At 38.5% G+C, this 23236-nt stretch overlaps 1 protein-coding gene across 1 annotated transcript in view; it reads left to right on the top strand.

The window, feature by feature from the left end:
- Nucleotides 1-23236, top strand: part of ORC3 (origin recognition complex subunit 3) — a 63354-nt gene that overhangs the window by 2320 nt on the left and 37798 nt on the right. The window contains exons 2-9 of the mRNA XM_037742138.1: nucleotides 1910-1964; nucleotides 8666-8763; nucleotides 10237-10381; nucleotides 12744-12848; nucleotides 14499-14650; nucleotides 15731-15864; nucleotides 18590-18749; nucleotides 22864-22977. Of these exons, the coding sequence (XP_037598066.1) occupies nucleotides 1910-1964; nucleotides 8666-8763; nucleotides 10237-10381; nucleotides 12744-12848; nucleotides 14499-14650; nucleotides 15731-15864; nucleotides 18590-18749; nucleotides 22864-22977 (963 nt within the window). The remainder of the gene's footprint in view (nucleotides 1-1909; nucleotides 1965-8665; nucleotides 8764-10236; nucleotides 10382-12743; nucleotides 12849-14498; nucleotides 14651-15730; nucleotides 15865-18589; nucleotides 18750-22863; nucleotides 22978-23236) is intronic.

Genomic DNA, 23236 nt, shown 5'->3' with positions numbered 1-23236 from the left:
TCCACCTCCCGGGTTCAAGTGATTCTCCTGCCTCAGCCTCCTGAGTAGCTGGGATTACAGGCATGTGCCACCACGCCTGGATAATTTTTGGACTTTAGTAGAGATGGGGTTTCACCATGTTGGCCAGGTGGGTCTTGAACTCCTGACCTCAAGTGATCCCCCTCTCTCAGCCTCCCGAAGTGCTGGGATTACAGGCGTGAGCCACCATGGCTGGCCCTTAAACCTATTAAACATTTTAATGTCTCTTTCCTCATGAGATTTTCTGACTGTTGGCCTTCCTCTATCTCAAACACCATCACTTGACCTGCAGTTCCAAATTGTTAACCATGTTACTACCACCGCTCTATATTAAGATCCTTTCTGGTCACTCCTCATTCTTTGCTCCTTTGAAGCTCCTTTTTCCTTTAATGAATTGCAGGTGGATTCCAAAAGGAGGCAATGACAGGTTTGTCATGGTTCCACATGATTTCTCTAAATATGTATATGATTTCACACACTTTTGCTGGCTGCAGATATAAGAATATAAAGCACAGGGCTAGACTCAGTGGCTCACATCTGTAATCCCAACACTTTGGAAGGCTGAGGTGGGTGGATCATCTGAGGTCAGGAGGTCGAGACTAGCCTGGCCAACATGGTGAAACCCCATCTCTAGTAAAATGCAAAATTAGCTGAGCATGTTGGTGGGTGCCTGTAATCCCACATACTCGGAAGGCTGAGGCAGGAGAATCATCTGAACCTGGGAGACGGAGGTTGCAATGAGCCGAGATTACACCATTGCACTCCAGCCTGGGCAACAGAGCGAGACTTTGTCTCAAAAAAAAGAAAAAAAAAAAAAGGAATATAAGGCATAGTTCTTAATTTGGAACATATAATCCAAATGACCACTTTATATTTGCACAGCTGTCTTTAACACTATCCTTTGACAACTTTTCCTAGGTATGGTTCTTTCATTCTGTCTTATATTTTCCGTAGCAATAGAAATCTTTAAGAAGCTATCCATCATGTATGACTTTAGGATTGGTAGAATAGAGTAGGACCAGTAACTTGCAGGCTATCTACCGCTAGTCAAATAATAGGAAACTAAACATAGCTGGGAAATTACCAGGACAATTACTTGGCAAGCATTTATTCATTTCATATACTGATTGCCTAATATATATGTTAGCACTATTCCAAACATTGGGGAAACCTTTATAAATAAAATACATTTTGTCCCTGAAGGTACTCACAATCTTCTCAGAGAGACAGATCCATAAACTACTATGATATGCAATGAAAGTGACTTAAAACAGTGCAAAATAAAGATGTTCAAGTATGGTGAGATCTCAGGGAAAGGAGCATTTCTGGTTAGAGAATTGGGGAAGGTTTCCCAAAGGAGATGAGTGTTGAGGCAAGCTTTAATGGATAAACGAATAGGCATTTATCAGATGAAGAAAAGTATGTAGAGTGAAGCAACTGCAATTATCTATTTCCTACTAAGGTTATAGATACGTCAAGTTTAAATAATTTTGGGGTTGAGAGAGCATCACTATTTTCAACCTTCTTGATCTTCATTTTTTAATGTGTAGTATTAATTCCTTTAAGTTTATAAAAACAGAACCTTTCTGGACTTAAATTTAATCAGCTTTTATTTTCTTTGTCTGCTTTTTAAATCAGGTGCCAAAGAGCAGAATCAAAGATGGGTCTCTCATGGGAAGGAGGGGAGAGAATATAGTCTCCCTTGTTGTTTTAGAATTATCCTTCTACAGGTCAGAGAGAAGTGATATGATATTTTAGAACCTGAAAGAAATGTGTTCTCTCCCCTACCATCTTTTTTAAAAGAAGTGTTTGCCTATAAAATATTTGCTTAATCAGATTTATCTGTTCCTTGGCTACTTTGACTTTATGCTTTTTGTCTTTTTTTTTATAGGGCTGCTTTGTTTTTAAGCCAAACTCCAAAAGGAGAAAGATCTCTGTGCCAATAGGTAAGATGTCCAAATATTAAATTTTTTATTCCCTACCTTCTTAAACTGTTAAGAACTAACCCTAATTGAATTTAGTAATTTTCTTGTCTGAGCTTGGCTTACTTGCCACGTTGGTGTGGCACTTATTTTCCAAGGCATTGGTCAAAAATATAAGAGGACACCCCACGGCTCTAATTGAAAAGGGAATCTAAATACAACCTCCAAAGGTAAGCTGGAAAGTAAATTTCCTTTAAAGGATATGCTGCCATTCTTTAAAAGAGATTGTCTTTTTGATTACTTCTCTGCCATTTTATTTTATTTCCAACTTTAGAAATGAAAGTAATTTTCTACTAGAGAAGCATTTTGACCCTTCATTAAGTAATCAAAACAATAAATACTGACTGGCAACCCAGATGCCTAACGATTGGGAAAATGTTATGTAGAAAACAAAATGATAGGCCAGGTGTGGTGGCTCACACCTGTAATACCAGCACTTTGGGACGTCAAGGTGGGCAGATCACCGGAGGTTAGGAGTTCAAAACCAGACTGGCCAACATGACGAAACCCTGTCTCTACTAAAAATAGAAAAATTAGCTGGGCGTGGTGGTGGGTGCCTGTAATCCCAGCTACTCGGGAGGCTGAGTTAGGTGAATTACTTGAACCCAGGAGGTGGAGGTTGCAGCAGTGAGCCGAGGTTGCGCCACTGCACTCCAGCCTGGGCAAAAGAGGGAAACTCCATCTCGAAAAAAAGAAAAAGAAAAGAAAATGATAATTGGTAGCATAGGAAAACCTAAGAAAGGAAATGATTATAAATTTGTATATATTTTCTAATGAAAATTGTATAAACATTATTTTTGTGATAACATAGTATTCATGGGGAGACTTGAATATGCTTAAAAATTTTGATGTGATATTCCATTTTATGAATGAATTTGGGAAAGAAAATTAAAGCAATCATCTGTATGGAACATATAGGAACTTAGGGCTTAGTGACTACATGTGTGTTAAGTAGAATATGACCTGTTCTAATTTAGGGATAAATGCTGTTCACATCAATACATGTTGAGAAAAAAACCCAAGGTCTTGGATCTCTTACAGTAATTCTACCTGCTGGAGCACAGGGTAATCGAATCACCTGGACTACAAGTAAAGGAATTTGGAGTGTGATCCTAAGCCTGACTAGCTCTATGGCTTTGGCCCTGTTGTTTAACCTTTCCCTAGGTCTCTTCATCTGTAAAATGAGAAACTATACTGGCTTATCACTAAGATTTCTCCCTATTCTCATTTCATGTCTCTAAAAGCTAACATGTAGAGCTTTCTAAGACTGTACATAAATACCATGTGAAGAAACTGTGTTATTGTGGATTGTTACCACCTTGGGCTTGTAGTTTGTGTTCCAAAACTCCTATCTCTTGCTAGCCTGAGGGAAGGGAAAGGCTGAGAATGAGTAGCAGAAGACTCTACTCTCAAAACGGCTGCATATTTTCAAGTGGCCCAAATTTGCTCTCTGTTAATCTTTACTTCCTTTCCACCAGTTTGCACCCTCTATCCTCTCTCGTAAGCCCAGGGGTCCCACACAGTTCTCAATCGTTCTTTATTACAACTAAAACAGATTTGTTAAATTATTGGATTTTAATCACTCATAGACACATATGATATTAAGGAAGTGGATTTTTATCACTCAGACACATACACCCTCACACACTCACATACTCATGCGAATAAGAGAGGAAAGACATTTCTTTGGTTTTGTTTATTTGTTTATTTTAGAGACAGGGTCTCAGTCTTATTACCCACACTTCAGTTCAGTGGCACAATCATAGTTCCTGCAGCCTTCAAAACCCCTGGGCTTAAATGCTTCTCCCACCTCAACCTACCAAGTACCTGGGACTGCAGGCATACACCATCATGCCTGGCTAATTATTTTTTAAAATTTTTGTAAAGACGGGGGCCTCACTTTGTTGCCCAGGTTGGTCTTGAACTCCTGGACTCAAGTGATCCTCCTGCTTCAGCCCTCAAAGTGCTGGGATTACAGGTGTGAGCCATCGTGCCCAGCCTAATTTGTTTGGTTGGTTTTTGGTTTTGGGGTTTTTTTTGAGGCAGAGTTTAGCTCTCTGATCTTGGTGTGATCTCAGCTCACTGTAACCCTGTCTCCCAGGTTCAAGTGATTCTTCTGCCTCAGTCTCCCGAGTAGCTGGGACTACAGGCATGCGCCACCATGCCTGGCTAATTTTTGTATTTTTTATAGAGAAGGGGTTTCACTATGTTGGCCAGGCTGGTCTCAAACTCCTGCCCTCATGATTTACCCACCTCGGCCTCCCAAAGTGCTGGGATTACAGGTGTGAGCCACCGTGCCCTGCTGTTTTTCTTTTTCTTTTTCTTTTTAAGGCAAAAACAACACAGGTTGTCTTAAAGTCCCAGTGGTTTCTTGGGATGAAGTAGGGGGAATTGACTGCAAAAAGGCAAGAGGGAACTTTCTGGAGTGATGGAAACTTTCTCTGTTGAGAGAGTGGTTATGTAAGTATATACTTGGGTCAAACTGTTAAAATGGTTGTGTTGAATTATTTGTAAATTATACCTCAATAAAATTAATAAAGATACTGTCTTCCCTTTTTTCATGTATATCCTGATATTTGTTTAGTGATCAAATTAACAAGACTTGACTTCTTCAATCAAATCCAGTATTACTGTCAGAAAGTACTTATTCCACTGGTTCTCAATCATAGCTGCACATTAGAATCATTTGGGGAACTTTGAAAAAGTCTTAATATTTATAGAATTGTAGATGCACATATAGTTGCATGGACTACTCTTTAACCGGCTAAGTACCCTTCCACCAGTTATCCCAGTGGTAGTATCTTACATAACTATAATACAGTGTTACAACTAAGAAACTGATATTAATGCAATCTATTGACCTTATTAAATTCCAACTTGTGGATCTTTTAAAAAATACAGGTTGAAAGTTTCTTATCCCAAAATCTTGGGACCAGAAGTGTCTTAGATGTTGGAATTTTTTCAGATTTTGAAATATATGCATGTATGTAATGAGATAATCTTGGGAATGAGACCCAAGTCTCAAAATTTATTCATGTTTCATATACACCTTAAACATATAGCCTGAAGCTAATTTTACATAATATTTTAAATAATTTTGTGCATGAAACAAAGCTTTGGCTGTTTTTTGAACCCGACCTGTCACTTGAGGTCAGATATGGAATTTTCCACTTCAGGCATCATGTTGGTGCTCAAAAAGTTTCAGATTTTACAGGATTTCAGATTTTTGGATTAGAGCTGCTTAACCTGTACCAATGCCCAGACCCTAACCCAGATGAATTGAATCAGAATCTCAAGAGTGGGGCCTAAGTGCTAGAATTTTTCAAAAGCTCCTCACGGGGTTATTGAGTATTTACATTCAATATTCAGCACTGTGAAAATTCATTCCAGTGGAAAAATTATGATATAGAGTTAAGCATACCCATGTACTAGTTTTGAATCGAAAAAAGAAAAAATGAACTATGCCATTGTTTGAGTAAAGAAATAAATGGATAACTTGAATATATAGAATAGGATTTTTTTAAAGTGATGACACACATACATATATTTAAAAAGGGATGTGATCTCGCTGTGTTGCCCAGGCTGGTTTTGAACTCCTGAGCTTAAGTGATCCTCCTACCTTTGCCTCCCAAAGTGCTGGGATTACAAGCATGAGCCACCATGCCTGGCCACAAATTTCTTTAATGTTGCAGATTGTTCAACTTAGTAGAAACAGGTTGGTGAAAATTCAAGACTTGTTCCCCCATTATCATTAGGGTCACATAGTGTGCAGTGACATCTAATATCATCAGCAATGTAATTATAACTAATAAATTGTTAAAATTTCTTGGGTGTTTACCATGTGCCAGACTGTTTTGTTTCATTTTTTGAGACAAGACCTCACTCTGTCACCCAGGCTGGAGTGCAGTGGCACATTCATAGTCCACTGCAACCTTAAGCTCCTGGGCTCAAGGGATCCTCCTGCCTTAGCCTCAGCTGGGACTACAGGCGCATGTCACCTTACCTGCTAATTTTTTTTTTTAAAGGCGAAATCTCACTTTGTTGCCCAGACTGGTCTCAAATCCTGAGCTCAAGCAGTCCACCTGCCTTGGCCTCCCAAATTGCTGGGATTACAGGCCCAGACTATTTTAATCATTTTATGTGTGTTAATTTGTTTAATCACCTCAGCAAACTATGAGGAATGGATTATTGTCATCATTGAAATGTATGAGGATACACAGAACTTTCTCAGTGTTATTATGTTAGTAAATGATAGAGCTGGGATTTGAACCCAACCTGTCTGATTCCAGAGCTCATGATTTATCTGTAACTTAATACTGCCTCTCATTTTGTGAGGTCAAGTTTCAACTTAGAACTTTTTGTATTGAATTTAAGCTATAACTTATTAGGACTGGTTTATAATTTTTAGTACTAGTAAATCTTATATGTATAATTATATAATTTGAACTTTGCTTTAGAAGTTTATTAGGCTTTTTTTTCTTTTTTTCATTATGTGGCTCTAAGACCAACAGATAGTGTTATAATATAAAAATATTTGAGGCATTGACCCTGATTGTAAGGCAGATGGAGCAGGAATGAGGGAAACATATCCAGACTTGAGCACTTGCCTTCACTGGCTTCAGTTGTTGAAACAGATTGCCTGAAGAAGTAGGAAGATGCTCTACATTTTGCCTACCATCTGTCCCGACTTAAGACACTTAGGCACGTAATTAAGACTGGTAACTCTCCCTCTCCTCAGTATTCTGTGGATGACTGCATATCTAGTAAAACAACTGGGTAGGAACTGGAGAGAGACTGGCAACAGCACTGGCACTGTAGGCGATATTCACACTGAAGTATAGCACCGTGAATGGGAGCCGAGGCAGGTGGAAACCTGGCAACAGTGAGAGTTTATATTCTTCAGTGTAGTTTTTAAATTTACCTACCTGATCTGTAAAAGACTGAGAGAAGTCATGGTATCAGGTTAAAGTATCCTACTGCTGTGTTTCCCAATTTCTAAGAGGGTTTTCATATGTATTTTGATGCAGCATTATTCTGCACATAAAAATCATGTCTTGATTTGCCACTTTCACATTATACTATGACTTTACCTGTTAATGTAAAGTGACTATTTTTGTTCTTTTTAAAGCTACCTTGTTATTCTGCTTTCTCTCTCTCTNTTTTTTTTTTTTGTTTTGAGATGGAGTCTCGCTCTGTCACCCAGGCTGGAGTGCAGTGGCATAATCTCAGCTCAATTGCAACCTCAGCCTCCCGAGTAGCTGGGACTTCAGCCACGTGCCACCACACCTGGCTAATTTTTACATTTTTAGTAGAGATGGGTTTCACCATGTTGGCCAGGTTGAACTACTGACCTCGTGATCCTCCCACCTTGGCCTCCCAAAGTGCTGGGATCACAGGCATGTGCCACTGTGCCCAGCCTGCTTTGTCTTATAATAATAGTAGTGTCATGCCTGGCCTGCTTTGTCTCTTAGTAATAGTGACTTATGGCTGGGTACGGTGGCTCACCCCTGTAATCCCAGCACTTTGGGAAGCCAGGGTGGGTGGATCACTTGAGGTCAGGAGTTCAAGACCAGCCTGGCCAACATGGTGAAACCCCATCTCTGCTAAAAAATACAAAAATTAGCCGGATGTGGTAGCAGGCACCTGTAATTCCAGCTACTCTGGAGGCCTGAGGCAGCAGAATCACTTCGACCTGGGAGGTGGAGGTTGCAGTGAGCCAAGATCAATAATGTGTCTCTTTGCTTTCTTTTTTGTTGGCATTTTAATTTTATAACTTTGTCTGCCACTTTACCATATGATGACCTCAGTGTATTCTAAGGCTTTTGATAAAATTAAAAATCAATAGTTGCTAAAAACTCTGAGTTAACTGATTAGAAGTTCCTTAACATGAAAGTGAATTTCTATTCCAAATTGTCAGTTAACATTAAAACTTCATGGTAGAATACTAGCAGCAGAAATTTAATATCATGAACACTCCAGTTGTTACAATAAAATACTTAACAGTAAACAACAAGAAATATGAGGGCAAGTAGAAAACTATAAGGAATCTAAAATATTTGATTAAGAGACCTGTGATACTAGGGTTGGGATTTTTTAACATATTAAAGATGTTATTTTTCCCCAAATCAATCTGTAAATCTGATTTTATCTAGTCAAATGCCAATAAAATTAGCTTTGAGCAAGTGACAGGATTACTATAAAATTAATTTGAAGAAATGGCTTAAATATTTTTGAAAAAGAATAACAATGTTTGGGGGCAGTGGGAAGAAGACCAGGCCAGGCACGGTGGCTCACGCCTGTAATCCCAGCAGTTTGGGAGGCCAAAACGGGCAGATCACTTGAGTTCAGAAGTTTGACACCAGCCTGGCCAACATGGTGAAACTCCATCTCTACTAAAAATACAAAATTAGCCAGGCATGGGGGCAGGCGCTTGTAGTCCCAGCTACTTGGGAGTCTGAGGCAGGAGAATCACTTGACCTTGGGAGGTGGAGATTGCAGTGAGCCAAGATTGTGCCCCTGCACTCCAGTCTGGGTGACAGAGTAAGACTCCATTTCAAAAAAAAAAAAAAAAATTCAACTTCTGTCACTTACTGTGTGACTTTGCACACAAGGTTTATAACTTACACTGTGTGAAAAAAGAAACTGACATTTCTTTCTGTTTTTAGAGGATTATTTTAACAAAGGGAAAAGTGAGTCTGAGGACAGTAAGCTTCGATTCGAAACTTATCAGTTGTTATGGCAGCAGATGAAATCTGAAAATGAGGTGAATACTTTTTTTAATAACTTTTCTGTAACATTGTAAGTCTCATTTTTGTTGCTTCTCATCTTCCTTTCCACCAGTTTACAAGAGAATTGATGAAATATAGGAAGTATTGGTCAAGCATAACCTGTGTATCCTTAAAAAAACAACCATAATCCAGCCTAGGTAACTTGGTGAAACCCTGTTTCTACAAAAACTACAAAAATTAACCAGGCATGGTGGTGTCCACCTGTAATTCCAGCTACTTAGGAGGCTGAGTTGGGAGGATCACTTGAACCTGGGTGGTAGAGGTTGCAGTGAGCCAAGATAGTACCACTGCACTCTAGCCTGGGTGACAGAGAGAGACCCTGTCTCAAAAACAAAAATGAACAAACACTCATATTTCTTGTGAATGGAATAGATGTTTATGATAGCCGTTAAGGCAAGGAGCTTTCAAATGGTGACACTCAAATTATCCATTCAGGTACACAACTATGAAATCAAGCTGTTTCTAAACTCCTTTACTTTCTCATCTTTATATTTCACCTCTGAAAAATTTCTTCACTGTAGCAAATTAGAAGTTCTAGGGGCAGCATTTTAGCCTGACAACTTATTTTCTTTGGCCAACACAGTGTTGTAGTTTTTGTTTTTAATTGCCTTTGGGAGGGTTATATACATTCCAGTTTATGACTGCCACCTACCTGTCCTTACTGATTTACACCTAGTGGTTTTGCTCATTCATGTATTCCATGTGATCCCTTCAAGGTATTTGAGTTTGTGGTTTCCTGTTTAGGCCCTCTTCATTTCTTAATCTGGATTGTCATAATATCTTCCTAACTGGCATTCCTGACACCACTAGCCAAATTAGAAAACACCCTCTGCAAGGCAAACGCAGCCCAATTCCAGGCAACCCCTCTAGCCCTGCTGCCAGATTAACCATTCTTAACCTTGATCTAATCATGTCTTTACTTCACATCCCTTCAGTGGTGCTCCCCAAAGGTTAAAATCCAAACCCTTTAATGTCATATCATAAATATGTGAGACATTAAATCATATATATTTATATATAAAACATATATGTACATGTATATGTGTGTGTGTGTACATATATATATACACCTTTTTAAAATTTTTATTTTTTTGCTCTGTCACCCAGGCTGGACTGCAGTGATATGACCATAGCTTACTGCAGCCTTGACCTCCCAGACTCTCAGCTTCCTGAGTAGCTGGGACCACAGACATGCACCACCACACCCAGCTAATTTGTTTTTTTATCTGGAAAGATGAGGTCTCGCTATGTTAACCAGGCTTGAGAGGGAATTTTTAATGGGGGAATCCAAAGCACTGATTTCTAGAGATTTAAGGAAAAAACATTTTTTAATTAGGTTCACCTTTTGATCATTTTACATTATTGAATTCATGACAATTTTCTTTCTAAAACCAGGAAAGACATCTGATTCATATTTCTAATAATAATTTTTGGTGTGTTCTTTGTAGCGACTACAAGAGGAATTAAATAAAAACTTGTTTGACAATCTAATTGAATTTCTGCAAAAATCTCATTCTGGATTCCAGAAGAATTCAAGAGACTTGGGCTGTCAAATAACACTTAGAGAAATTCCAACTGCTGCTCTTGTTCTTGGTATATATGCATATGTTTGTTCATGCATGCATCTCTGTGTATTTTGTGTTTAAAAAAAAAAATTTTTTTATTGTTGAGAATAGTGGAGAAGGACCTGTTTTGATGAACCCGTTTTGTCACTTTTATTTATACAGTTAAGCCAACTATATTTTACGTATTTTCAAAAACCAATAAAAATTGTTTATATCTTTACAGATAATCATATGTTTGTAAGTTAAAAGGAATTTATCTAGCTAATGTTCTCCCCAACTTTTGGTCAGAAGGGAAAATATATTTGTTTTACTCTTTGTACATATATTACAAGAGTATATGAGATTTGATAATAAAGAAACTACCAGTGTTAGTAGATTTAGTTTTCATACTTCTTTTAGTCATATCTTCAATGGAATTTCTCTATGACCTTAATTTTATTTTCCTGTGTATAGTTTTCCAGTCTTAGATTGTTTCAATATATTTATATTAATACCTACAAGTCAGCGTTTGGATGGTTGGATTGCATATAAATTGCTTTCAAATTGCAGGTTGTAAATGTCTTAGATACTTAAATATCCATCATTAATAGCTCATCTTTACTAAACATTTGGATTCCAGGACAATGGAAAAAATTTCTTTGGAATATTAGCAAATTTCCTTCATTCCCTTTGAAAGCAAAGTTGAATTTATTTGAGTTCCAAACATGCTCTTAATTTCACTTTCAGTTTATTCAAGATTTGTTACACTAGTTAGCTCTGAGATAAGAAATTAATTCTCAACTTCAATGTACCCACAAATAACCTCCAGGGATCTTATTAAAATGTAGATTTTGGCTAATGGGTCTGGGGCGAGGCCTGAAATTTTGCATTTCTGAAAGGGTACCAGCTGATGCCAATATTGCATCACACTAATAAGACTCAAGGGAATGATTTTTATGATGTTGTGGACCAGATTTACAATGCAATATCTAAAAACTCTTCCATTTGATGAAAAACTGAGGCCCAGTGATGACCCACTTGTACCAAGCTAATGGAAAGCATGTTTTAAAATCATTATCTGAGAAGAACATTTTTCTAGTTAAACACATTGTTGATGATCTTGTTTGCAATAGACAAGTTCATTGTTTTATAATATAAATATAATGAATATGTTATTAATAAATAGCTTATAGCCAGTCAGTGAAAGACAAGATAAACCAGCATTTTACTGAACTTCTAAATTTGTTCAGGAATGCCTTATAATCCTAGACCATAATGCATGCTAGGAATAGTTTTGATATTCTACATTTTCAATATCCATTTAAAAAATAGCCTTCTAATATTTTTAGGCTCTCATGGAAAAAAATGGCTTATTATTGCTGGTGTGGATGATTCTGAAATTTTTCTTTTTTTTTCCGAAGCAATGAAAGTTTTGCAGTTGCAACTCTTAAGCAGTTTGAAAGTGGCTGTTGCCGCTCTCTGCATAAGCACCAAATGACTGTCTGGAAATCACAGGTGGTTATGTTAGGGAAGATACCAGTTAACACAGTTTTTTTCCAAAGTAGTAGGAAACGTTTTACTCAAAAATTTGGTAACTGTATGCAGTACCTTGAAACTCTGATTTACAGAAATGAAAACCAGGGATTCCATAAATACCAAAAGAACCAATAGTTTTACTTTTTCAAAATTTTTATGAGACGGTCTTACCATGTTTGCCAGGCCGGCCCTGAACTCCTGCTTCAGGTGATCTTCTCAAAGTACCGGGATTATGGGTGTGAGCTGCTGCACCTGGCCAGTTTTAATTTCCTTAAAGAGCTCGTTATGAATTTTACAAAGCAACAAAATTACTTTTAAGATGTTTTCAAGGGTCAGCCGGGCATGGTGGCTCACACCTGTAATCCCAGCACATTGGGGCGCTGAGGTGGGCAGATCACTTGAGGTCGGGAGTTTGAGACTAGCCTGGCCAACATGGTGAAACCCTGTCTCTACTAAAAATACAAAAATTAGCCATGCCTGTAATTACAGCTACTCAGGAGACTGAGGCAGCAGAATCACTGAACTTGGGAGGTGAAGGATGCAGTGAGCTGAGATTGAGTTGCTGCTCTCCAGCCTGGACAACAGAGCAAGACTCCATCTCAAAAAAAAAAAAAGGTGTTTTCAACTGCACATCCCTGTAATTTGTTTGAAAGAAGAACTGTGCTAAATATCTTTCCTGACAAATATAGTGTATGCCTTTGGATAGCTATTGTTAAAGGATATCTCCTCATTTATGTAGTATATTTTCTTGGTTTCTGTTATTAATCATTTTTTAAAATGTTTTTACTTGTTAGTTTGCTTGATAAATAGGTTTTGTCATTGTTAAATTATTATTAGTAAAAATGGTGATGTAACATTGATGTATTATCCCATAGGTGTGAATGTCACAGATCATGATTTAACATTCAGAAGTCTAACAGAGGCCCTTCAGAATAATGTCACACCATATGTAGTCTCATTGCAAGCTAAAGATTGTCCAGGTAAAATATAAATGCCATAATAACCTTGGTGAGATGTTACAGACTTCTTTCATCCTTTTCTGTCTTTTTCAGGCTTTCTTTATCCCTTTTTATTTGTGGAAAGAACACTGTGCTGTTTTTGGCACACTGTGCTGTTTAGGGGCTCTTAGAGTAATTGTGACTGTAATAGAACTCTGCCTCCCTTTGCTGTCTTTATTCTTGACCCATTTCTGTCCTATCAGCTTAACTGCTGGTAGCAGTCCAGGTATTTTGCAAGATGCATTCTTTGACCCACTGAAATGTTTAATAAGTAGAAAGACTTAAGACAGAAAGCTGAGAATTGAGGAATGTGGAGCTCTTGTTCAGTTTAAAAGCGAGTAGACTTCATGGGCTCATGTTTCAGGCATAAATCATCTTATTGTCCCACTTTGAAAAGCCACCATGGTGAAAAATAGTCCATTGACAGACCTAATCCTAAGCATAGAAAGCCATGAAATCATAGAGTGTTCGCACTAGTATAGTAAAAAGCTCTTTTTTTTTTTTTTTTTTTTTTGAGACAGGGTCTCACTCTGTTGCCTAGGCTGAACTATAGTAGCACGATCATAGCTCAGTGCCACCTTGAACTCCTGGCCTCAAGCAATTCTCCCACCTCTGCCTCACCATAGCTAGGACTACCAGTGCATGCCACCATGCTCTCATGCTCAGCTACATTGTTTTTTTTTGTTTTGTTTTTTTGGTAGAGATTAGGTCTTGCTATGTTGTCCAGACTAGTCTTGAATTCCTGGGTTCAAATAAATCCTCCTACCTCAACTTCTCAAAGTGCTAGGATTACATCTTGAGCCACTATGCCTGGCCCTAATATAGTAAAATTTGTTTGGATTTAGAGTGATAAAAGAATTTTGTGGGCTTATATTGCTTTCACATTTATAAGCTAATTGAAATTAAATAAAAGTCCTTAAAGGCATCTTTAAAAATGGCTATGTGAAGGATTTATAATGACTAAAATAATTTGTATGACCTTTGATTTTTCTCAGGGACCTTGAAAATAGTTTATTGTCGAATGTAATTTAAATACATATTCCTAAGATTTATAGTTTGCATATCTACACATCTGCTTATGTGGTCTTTTTATTATAGATAATATATGTAAGTGGCCGGGAGTGGTGGCTCACGTCTGTAATCCCAGAACTTTGGGAGGCTGAGGCAGGTGGATCATTAGGTGAGGAGTTCGAGACCAGCCTGGCCAACGTGGTGAAACTCTGTCTCCACTAAAAAAATACAAAAATTAGCCAGGCATGGTGATATGGTGCCTGTAATCCCAGCTACTGGGGAGGCTGAAGCAGGAGAATTGCTTGAACCCAGGAGGTGGAGGTTGCAGTGAACTGAGATCCTGCCACTGTATTCCAGCCTGGGCAAAAGAGAAAGACTCCATCTCAAAAAAAAAAAAAGATAATATACATAGGCTTTGGTCTAGTCTTAGTCTGAATTAATGAAGCTACTAATGAGCATCAACTGTTAATATGTTAAATGTTATATTAGCTATATTGATGGTACATATAAAAAAGCACATTCTACTAAAAAAAAAAAGTAATATACTAAACAAGAAATTTCAAGAGCTTTAGTTTTCTTTTTAGAAGAGGCAGACATAAGCTTTCTTTTTATATTCCACAGATATAAAACATTTTTTGCAAAAGTTGGTCTCACAGTTGATGGACTGCTGTGTAGATATAAAATCCAAAGAGGAGGAAGGTGTTCAGGTGACCCAGAGAAAGAGACATTATTCAATGGATTCACTTTCCAGTTGGTATATGACTGTCACACAGGTAGATATAAACCGACAATTTTCTCCCAGGAAATTGACATATGATTGATGGGGCTTGGAATAATATTAGACGCAGTGCTGTTTTCATCTAACAAAGATATGCTTCTGCAACATTAGGTGTTAAGAGTAGCTATTTATTTTTTCTAATGCTACTCAAATTTTAAAATGTTCTTTTATTAGTATGCAGCCTAATTCCTGTTAAGTGCTTAGGTATTTATAAGGTAATTAACAATTTATGTTATTTGGGGAGAATATTCCCTAATGACAAAAACAGAGAGTCAGGAATTGCTTCTGTTGCAGGTTCCGTCTCTGTGACAGTAACTATAACTTTAATATATTATCTCTTAGGTTCTGCAATGTTTGCTTTGTTCAATTGAACCATGCTGCTAGTATCCACTGTCAATTTAGTTCAATGAAGAATAGTCATGTATTTTCTAAAATCTAATTTGTTTCATGTTTAGAGTTCTTAGGGAATCATTGCTCTTTAAAGTATGTTTGACAAACTGATAAATAAAAAGAAGTTCTATTCTACCATGACAGTCTGGTGAAAAAGAATAATCTAGGTTAACACTAGGTAACTGCAACATAAAACCATAGCCTTAGTTTATGGTGCTGTGTAGCCAGACAGTATGGGGAAAAAAATACTGTGGTTACATTTTCCAATTAACATTTTTGCTGAAATCATCATAAGGGAAGTTTCATTTTGCTTTATATAGGGACTGAACTATGTCTAATGCCTAATGCTTACCATAATACCAAAGGTTCTATATAGTTTAGTCCCTATATAAAGCAAAATTAAATTTTCTCTTCTTTCATGTTTTTTTCTGTCATTTCCTTAGCAGAAAATATAAATATTTCGAAGAGTTACAGATTTTACTGAATCTTTTTCTTCTTGGTTATTATTCCCATGTCAGACACAGAAAGATTCTAGTAACCTGAGTTTCTATTTATTATGTAGTAGAAATAAAATAAACAATGTTACTGTGAAATTTAAAGACAGATACATCAACATGTGGCATTATAACACTGTTTGAACGGTAAGGCTGACTTTTAACTCTTTCTTTCTGCAATGGCTTAAAAGAAGAGAGACCCAAAAATGCCAAGCAAAAAGAGGACCACTTCTAGCCAATGGCAGTCTCCTCCTGTTGTGGTTATCTTGAAGGATATGGAAAGCTTTACCACAAAAGTACTGCAAGACTTCGTAATTATCAGCAGGTAGATGGTGTATCGCTTGGCTTTTATGAAAAATTCCCTTCTTGGCCCGGCGCGGTGGCTCAAGCCTGTAATCCCAGCACTTTGGGAGGCCCAGGCGGGTGGATCACAAGGTCAAGATATCGAGACCATCCTGGTCAACATGGTGAAACCCCATCTCTACTAAAAATACAAAAAATTAGCTGGGCATGGTGGTGCATGCCTGTAATCCCAGCTACTCAGGAGGCTGAGGCAGGAGAATTGCCTGAACCCAGGAGGGGAGGTTGCGGTGAGCCGAGATTGCGCCATTGTACTCCAGCCTGGGTAACATGAGTGAAACTCCGTCTCAAAAAAAAAAAAAAAATTCCCTTCTTAAGAAAACATTACTTTTAACTTGAAAAGTATAATCTTCACTTTAATACCAACTGGATAGAAATCAAAGTGTTCAAAATTTTTATAATTGAATGTTCAAAGACCTCTTATCGGATTTTCCATTTGCTTTTTGATCCAAGAATGAGAATCAAAGGCACATTTAGCCAGTTTTAAATTAACATAGTAAGATAGTATTAAATATGGTTTATATTACCAAGGCTGACTGTCTCTTACTCATCCATTCAATAGTTAAACTACTCCAGGTTGAGTTGTTGTTGCTTTGTGTTTTTTTTGTTTTTTTGGGTTTTTTTGAGACAGAGTTTTGCTCTGTTGCCCAGGCTGCAGTGCAATGGTACGATCTCGGCTCACTGCAACCCCTGCCTCCTGGGTTCAAGGGATTATCCTGCCTCAGCCTCCCACGTAGCTGGGATTACAGGTGCCCACCACACACACACAGCTAATTTTTGTATTTTTAGTAGAAATGAGATTTCACCATGTTGGCCAGGCTGGTCTTGAACTCCTGACCTCAGGTGATCTGCCTGCCTCAGCCTCCCAAAGTGCTGGAATTACAGGCATGAGCCACCACGCTTGGCCGGGTTGAGATTTGTATTAGGTCTTATTTTCTGATAACTGTCCATCCTTAGATGTTCTGAATTGCATATAGCTTTACTAAGCAACAGTGTCTTCTAAATAACATTATCCTACATTTACATAACATTTATAGTGAGAAACTATTTTCATGATCACATTGGATCTTCAAAACAATCATGTGAGACTCAATGGAAATGAAGTCTTGTTTTAAAATCCAGTGACATGCATTTTCCATGGTGTATTTTTTGGCATAGAATTTGTCAACTTGCTTTAATAGTTATAGCTACATTTGCCTAAAGCTATGTATTGTGTTATAATTTACTAATATACTTTATTTTATTTTATTTTGGAGACAGAGTCTCGCTCTATCCCCCAAGGTGGAGTGCAGTGGTGCGATCTTGACTCACGGAAACCCCATGCCTCAACGTCCCAAGTAGCTGGGATTACAGGTGCCCACCACCACGCCCAGCTAATTTTTGTATTTTTAGTAGACGAGGTTTTGCCATATTGGCCAGGCTGGTCTCAAACTCCTGACGTCAGGTGATCTACCTTCCTCGGCCTCCCAAAGTGCGGAGATTATAGGCATGAGCCACCTGATCCGGCTAATTTACTAATATACTTTAAATTCCTACTTTGATAGTGTCTTCCCCTCCTCCCCCCAACCCATTGATTCTAAGAGTTCTAGATCCTAGGACTTTCTTTTCTTTTTTTATTGTGTCAGGGTCTGGCTCTGTCACCCAGGCTGGAGTGCAGTGGCACGATCTTGCCTCAATGTAGACTCCGCCTCCTGGGCTCAAGCAGTCCTCCCTTTTCAACTCCCCAAGTTGCTAGGACTACAGGCACATGCCACCACGCCTGGCTGATTTTTGTATTTTTTGTAGAGATGGGGTTTTGCCATGTTGCCCAGGCTGGTCTTGAATTCCTGGTCTCAAGTGTTCTGCCCACCTCAGTCTCCCAAAGTGCTGGGATTACAGGCATGAGCACACCCAGCCCAGATCCTAGGACTTTTCTTAATGCTAACATTGAACTGCTTAGTATGCTGTGAAAGTACACAGTACAAAATAATGACAGAAAAGCTGTACTTTTTTTGGAGCTTAGACTTAAGACTACCTTAGCCATCAAAAGTGAGAACTATAGGTAGGGTTCAAAAGTTTGAGTGAGAGATTAAATTGAATGCTATCTAACATCTCTTCTAACACTTAAGATTGTATAATCTTCAGCTGGGTGCGGTGGCTCATGCTGGTAATCCCAACACTTTGGGAGGCTGAGGTGAGTGGATTACCTGAGGTCAGGAGTTTGAGACCAACCTGAGCAATATGGTGAAACCCTGTCTCTACAAAAATTAGCCAGGTCTGGTGGCGTGCGCCTGTAGTCCAGCTACTGGAGAGGCTGAGGCAGGAGAATCGCTGGAACCCAGAAGGTGGAGGTTGCAGTGAGCCAAGATTGCACCACTGCACTACAGCCTAAGTGATAGAGTGAGACTCTGTCTCAAAAAAAAAAGATTGTATAATCTTCGGGAAACCTTTCTGGACCTCTCTGTTCTTTTTATAAAATGAGGGGCTCCATTAAGAGATTATTTCAGAGCTAGAATATCTGGGAAGTAAATATTTCTCTGTTTAATAGAAGAAAGTGAAGGACCTGGGAAATTTTTGTATTTGCAATGATAATCCTTAACGGATGTCTTATAAAGTAAGCATTAAAATAAAGTTTGTCTTTTATGAAATATGATGTATTGAAATATATTTGCTAAATACATTTCACTTTTGTGACTTTCTTTCAAAACTAGTCAACATCTGCATGAATTTCCACTAATACTCATTTTTGGAATTGCCACATCTCCTATTATCATCCATCGATTGCTTCCTCATGCAGTATCATCTCTGTTGTGCATAGAACTGTTCCAATCTTTGCCTTGCAAGGAGCACCTGACTACAGTACTCGATAAGGTAAAAAGAAGAAGTTTTACCAGTGAATACGATGAAAAGAAAACTGCCAATTATAGATTGTTAAGATAACTGTTAATAAGTCTCTACAACTCTCTGAGTACTATATTGAACGTCTTCCCTCACATACTTAATATTTTTACTTAATAATTTTTGTAGTGTTTTACAGTTTTACAGTGATTTTATATATTACCTCCAGATAAAATACAAGCTTTATGAAAAGAGTGATCGCATCTATCTATATGCTTATCTCTTTATATTTTTGCTCAGTAAAAAATTATAGGTTTTTAAAATAAACTTTTACAGAATTTGTAGACTTCCTAGTAACAATATATTTTTACTTTTACATTTTGGTTTTTTTAATTTTTATTTTTTTGAGAAGGAGTGTAGCTCTGTCACCTAGGCTGGAGTGCGGTGGGATGATCTTGGCCCACTACAACCTCTGCCTCCTGGGTTCAAGTGATTCTCCTACCTCAGTTTCTCGAGTACGTGGGATTACAAGTGGTGCGCCGCCACGCATGGCTAATTTGCACTTTTAGTAGACACAGGGTACCAACCATATTGGCCAGGCTGGTCTGGAACTCCTAATCTCAAGTGGTTACCCACCTTGGCCTCCCAAAGTGCTGGGATTATAGACATGAGCCACCACACCCAGCCTGACTCTTACATTTTGTATAAAATGATTTGAAGTTATTAGTGGACTGTTTCCTAACTGATTTGTCATGCTGCTCTTGACAACAAATAAATACTAACATGTTCCTAGACCTTAGCAACTAAAGTTAATTGACTATATTTCTACATAAATGCAAGTATGATTTTTTAATATTGATTGCATTAGTCTGTTCTCATGCTGCTGATAAAGACATACCTGAGACTGGGCAGTTTACAAAAGAAAGATGTTTAATGGACACATAGTTCCACTTGGCTCTGGAGGCCTCTCACAATCATGGTGGAAGGCAAGGAGGAACAAGTCACATCTTATGTGGATGGCAGCAGGCAAAGAGAGAGACCTTGTGCAGGGGAACTTTTCTTTATAAAACCATCAGATCTGATGAGACTTATTCACTGTCATGAGAACAGCATAGAAAAGACTTGCCCCCATGATTCAGTTACCTTCCACCAGGTCCCTCCCACAGCACTGGCAAATTCAAGATGAGATTTGGGTGGGGACACAACCAAACCATATCATTCTGCCTCTGGCCTCTCCCAAATCTCATGTCCTCTCCCAAATCTCATGTCCTCTCCCAAATCTCATGTCCTCACATTTCAAAACCAATCATGCCTTCCCAACTGTCCCCCAAAGTCTTAACTCATTTGAGCATTAACTCACATGTCTACAGTCCAAAGTCTCATCTGAGTCAAGGCAAGTCCCTTCTGCCTATGAACCTGTAAAAGTAAAAGCAAGTTAGATACTTCCTAGATACAATGGGGGTACAGGCATTGGGTAAATACAGCCATTCCAAATGGGAGAAATTGGCCTAAACAAAGGGCTACAGGCCCCATGCAAATCCAATATCCAGCGAGGCCGTCAAACCTTAAAGCTCCAAAATGATCTCCTTTGACTCCCATTTCTCACATCTTGCTGATGCAAGTGGTGAATTCCCACGGTCTTTGGCAACTTCACTCCTGTGGCTTTGAAGGTTACATACCCACTCCTGGCTGCCTTCACAGGCTGGTGTTGCACATGGTGCAAGATGTCAGTGGATCTACCATTCTGGGGTCTAGAGACTGGTGACCTTCTTCTCACAGCTCCACTAGGCAGTGCCCCAGCAGGGACTCTGTGTGGGGGCTCTGACCCCACATTTCCCTTTTGCACTGCCCTAGCAGAGGTTCTCCATGAGTACCCTGCCCCTACAGCAGACTTCTGCCTGGGCATCCAGGCATTTCTATACATCTTCTGAAATCTAGGCGGACCCAAACCCAATTCCTTTGTGCACTCACAGGCTCAACACAACGTGGAAGCTGCCAGGGCTTGGGGTGTGCACCCTCTGAAGCCATGGCCCAAGCTCTATGTTGGCCCCTTTCAGCCACAGCTGGAGTGGCTGGGACGCATGGCACCAAGTCCCTAGGCTGCACACAGCATAGGGACCCTGGACCTAGCTCATGAAACCACTTTTTCCTCCTAGGTATCCAGGCTTGTGATGGGAAGGGCTGTTATGAAGACCTCTAACATGCCCTGGAGATATTTTCCCCATTGTCTTGGGGATTAACATTTGTTTCCTTGTTAATTATGCAGATTTCTGCAGCTGGCTTGAATTTCTCCTCAGAAAATGGGATTTTCTTTCTATCTTATTGTCAGGCTGCAAATTTTCCAAACTTTTATGCCCTGCTTCCTGCATAAAACTGAATGCCCTTAACAGCACCCATGTCACCTCTTGAATGCTTTGCTGCTTAGAAATTTGTTCCACAAGATACCCAAAATCATCTTCCACAAGTTCAAAGTTCCACAGATCTCTAGGGCAGGAAGAAATGCTGTCAGTCTCTTTCCTAAAACATAGCAAGAGTCACCTTTGCTCCAGTTTCCAACAAGTTCGTCCTCTCCATCTGAGACCCCCTCAGCCTGGATTTCATTATCCGTATCATTATCAGCATCTTAGTCAAAGACATTCAACAAGTCTCTAGGGAGTTCTAAACTTCCCCACATTTTCTTGTCTTCTCTGAGCCCTCCAAACTGTTCCAACCTCTGTCTGTTATCCAGTTACAAAGTCACTTCCACATTTTGGGGTATCTTTTTAGCAGCACCCTACTCTACTGGTACCAGTTTACAGCATTAGTCTGTTCTCACACTGCAGATAAAGACATACCTAAGACTGGGCAATTTACAAAAGAAAGAGGTTTAATGGACTCACAGTTCCACATGACTGGGGAGGCCTCACAATCATAGTAGAAGGCAAGGAGAAGCAAGTCACATCTTACATGGATGGCAGCAGGCAAAGAGAGAGAGCTTGTGTAGGGGAACTTTTCTTTATAAAACCATTAGATTTCATAAGACTTATTCAGTATCATGAGAATAGCATGGGAAAGACTTGTCCCCATGATTCAATTACTTTACCTTCCACCAGGTCCCTCCCACAGCACTTGGGAATTCAAGATGAGATTTGGGTGGGGACACAGCCAAACAATGTCATTGACTTTCCCCAAATTGCTTCTAGACTCAACTCCTTTAAGATGTGCTTTATGCTGCTTACGTAAGGTAAACTAATAACAAGCTGCCCACAAATTTACTAGCCACTTATACACAGGGTTTATTTTTTTCCATATAAAAATATAAAGGTGATTTATTGACACTTTAAGGAAAATTTTTTCCAGCTACAATTTTTAAATTTGCTTGGCTAAGCTGGGTAGGGTGGCAAGCACCTATAATCCCTGCTACTTGGTAGGCTGAGGTGGGAGAATCACTTGAGCCCAGAAGTTCAAGGCTACAGTGAGCTATGATGCCACCGCTGCACTCCAGCCTGGGCAAAAGAGCAAGACCTTTCCTCTACCAAAAAAAAAAAAAAAAAAAAAAAAAAAAAGCAGAAACAGCTTGGTTATAGCCAAATTCAACTGGCCTTCTACAACTATGCTTCTGTTTAAGAAGCTTTGTGTGACTTTTCATTTTCAGATGTAAAACGTCACTACAGACCATTGAAAATTAGCCAAATAATACAAATTTAGCAATTGTATACTTTTTAAATAGACATCTGTGTTAATTTTGTATTTCTCATTCAATAATACATAAAATGTTACTCTTCATTACTCTGAATCAGTAGGAATGAAAAAAATCTCATCTGGTCGTAAGAATTGCCAAAGCCTGCAGCTTCTTCAGTGGTTTCTTGTGAGGGGAAAAAAAAGGATCATATAGTTAATAGGTGGTATTTTTAAAATTAGGAATTTGATGGAAGATGGTATAATCTTTGGTTCTGAGGATATAGTATAAATAGCTTCTTTTTGTTACTGTTGTATAAATTAACTTAAAATTTTTGTTGACATTTCAGCTTAAAAAACTAGCTACTATCTCAGCTTTCATTGTTAACTATGTCATAGTATCATTCTTTGCCTCATTATTAATACTTCATATTTATGAAGAGTGAAGACTAATAAGGAGTGTGCCCCTCTCCCGTTTAATCTCTTTCAGCTACTTCTTACAACTCAGTTTCCCTTTAAAATAAATGAAAAGGTATTACAGGTTCTGACCAACATCTTTTTGTATCATGATTTCTCAATTCAAAACTTTATAAAAGGACTTCAGGTAAGAACACACTAATGGGTTTGAAAATTCTAAGCTGATTCTAAATAATTTACGCATTATTTCAGACTGTGTAGTATGATAGGCATTTTAAATGGCAAAATCTAGAATAAGTAAATTCCAGTTATTTTATTCTAGATTCTACCACTCCTTTGTTACCTTGCAGCAAAATGTAGAGAATACATTCATTAGGATATTAATAATGGGAAAAGACCTCTCTATTTCAGCAATTCTTAACCATTTGGGGGGAGTAGGGACAAGG

This window comes from Cebus imitator, unplaced genomic scaffold, assembly GCF_001604975.1.
Source record: "Cebus imitator isolate Cc_AM_T3 unplaced genomic scaffold, Cebus_imitator-1.0 Scaffold117, whole genome shotgun sequence".
Lineage (NCBI taxonomy): Eukaryota > Metazoa > Chordata > Mammalia > Primates > Cebidae > Cebus > Cebus imitator.
Note: the sequence above shows the minus strand (reverse complement) of the source record. Positions and strands in the feature narration are given on the sequence as shown.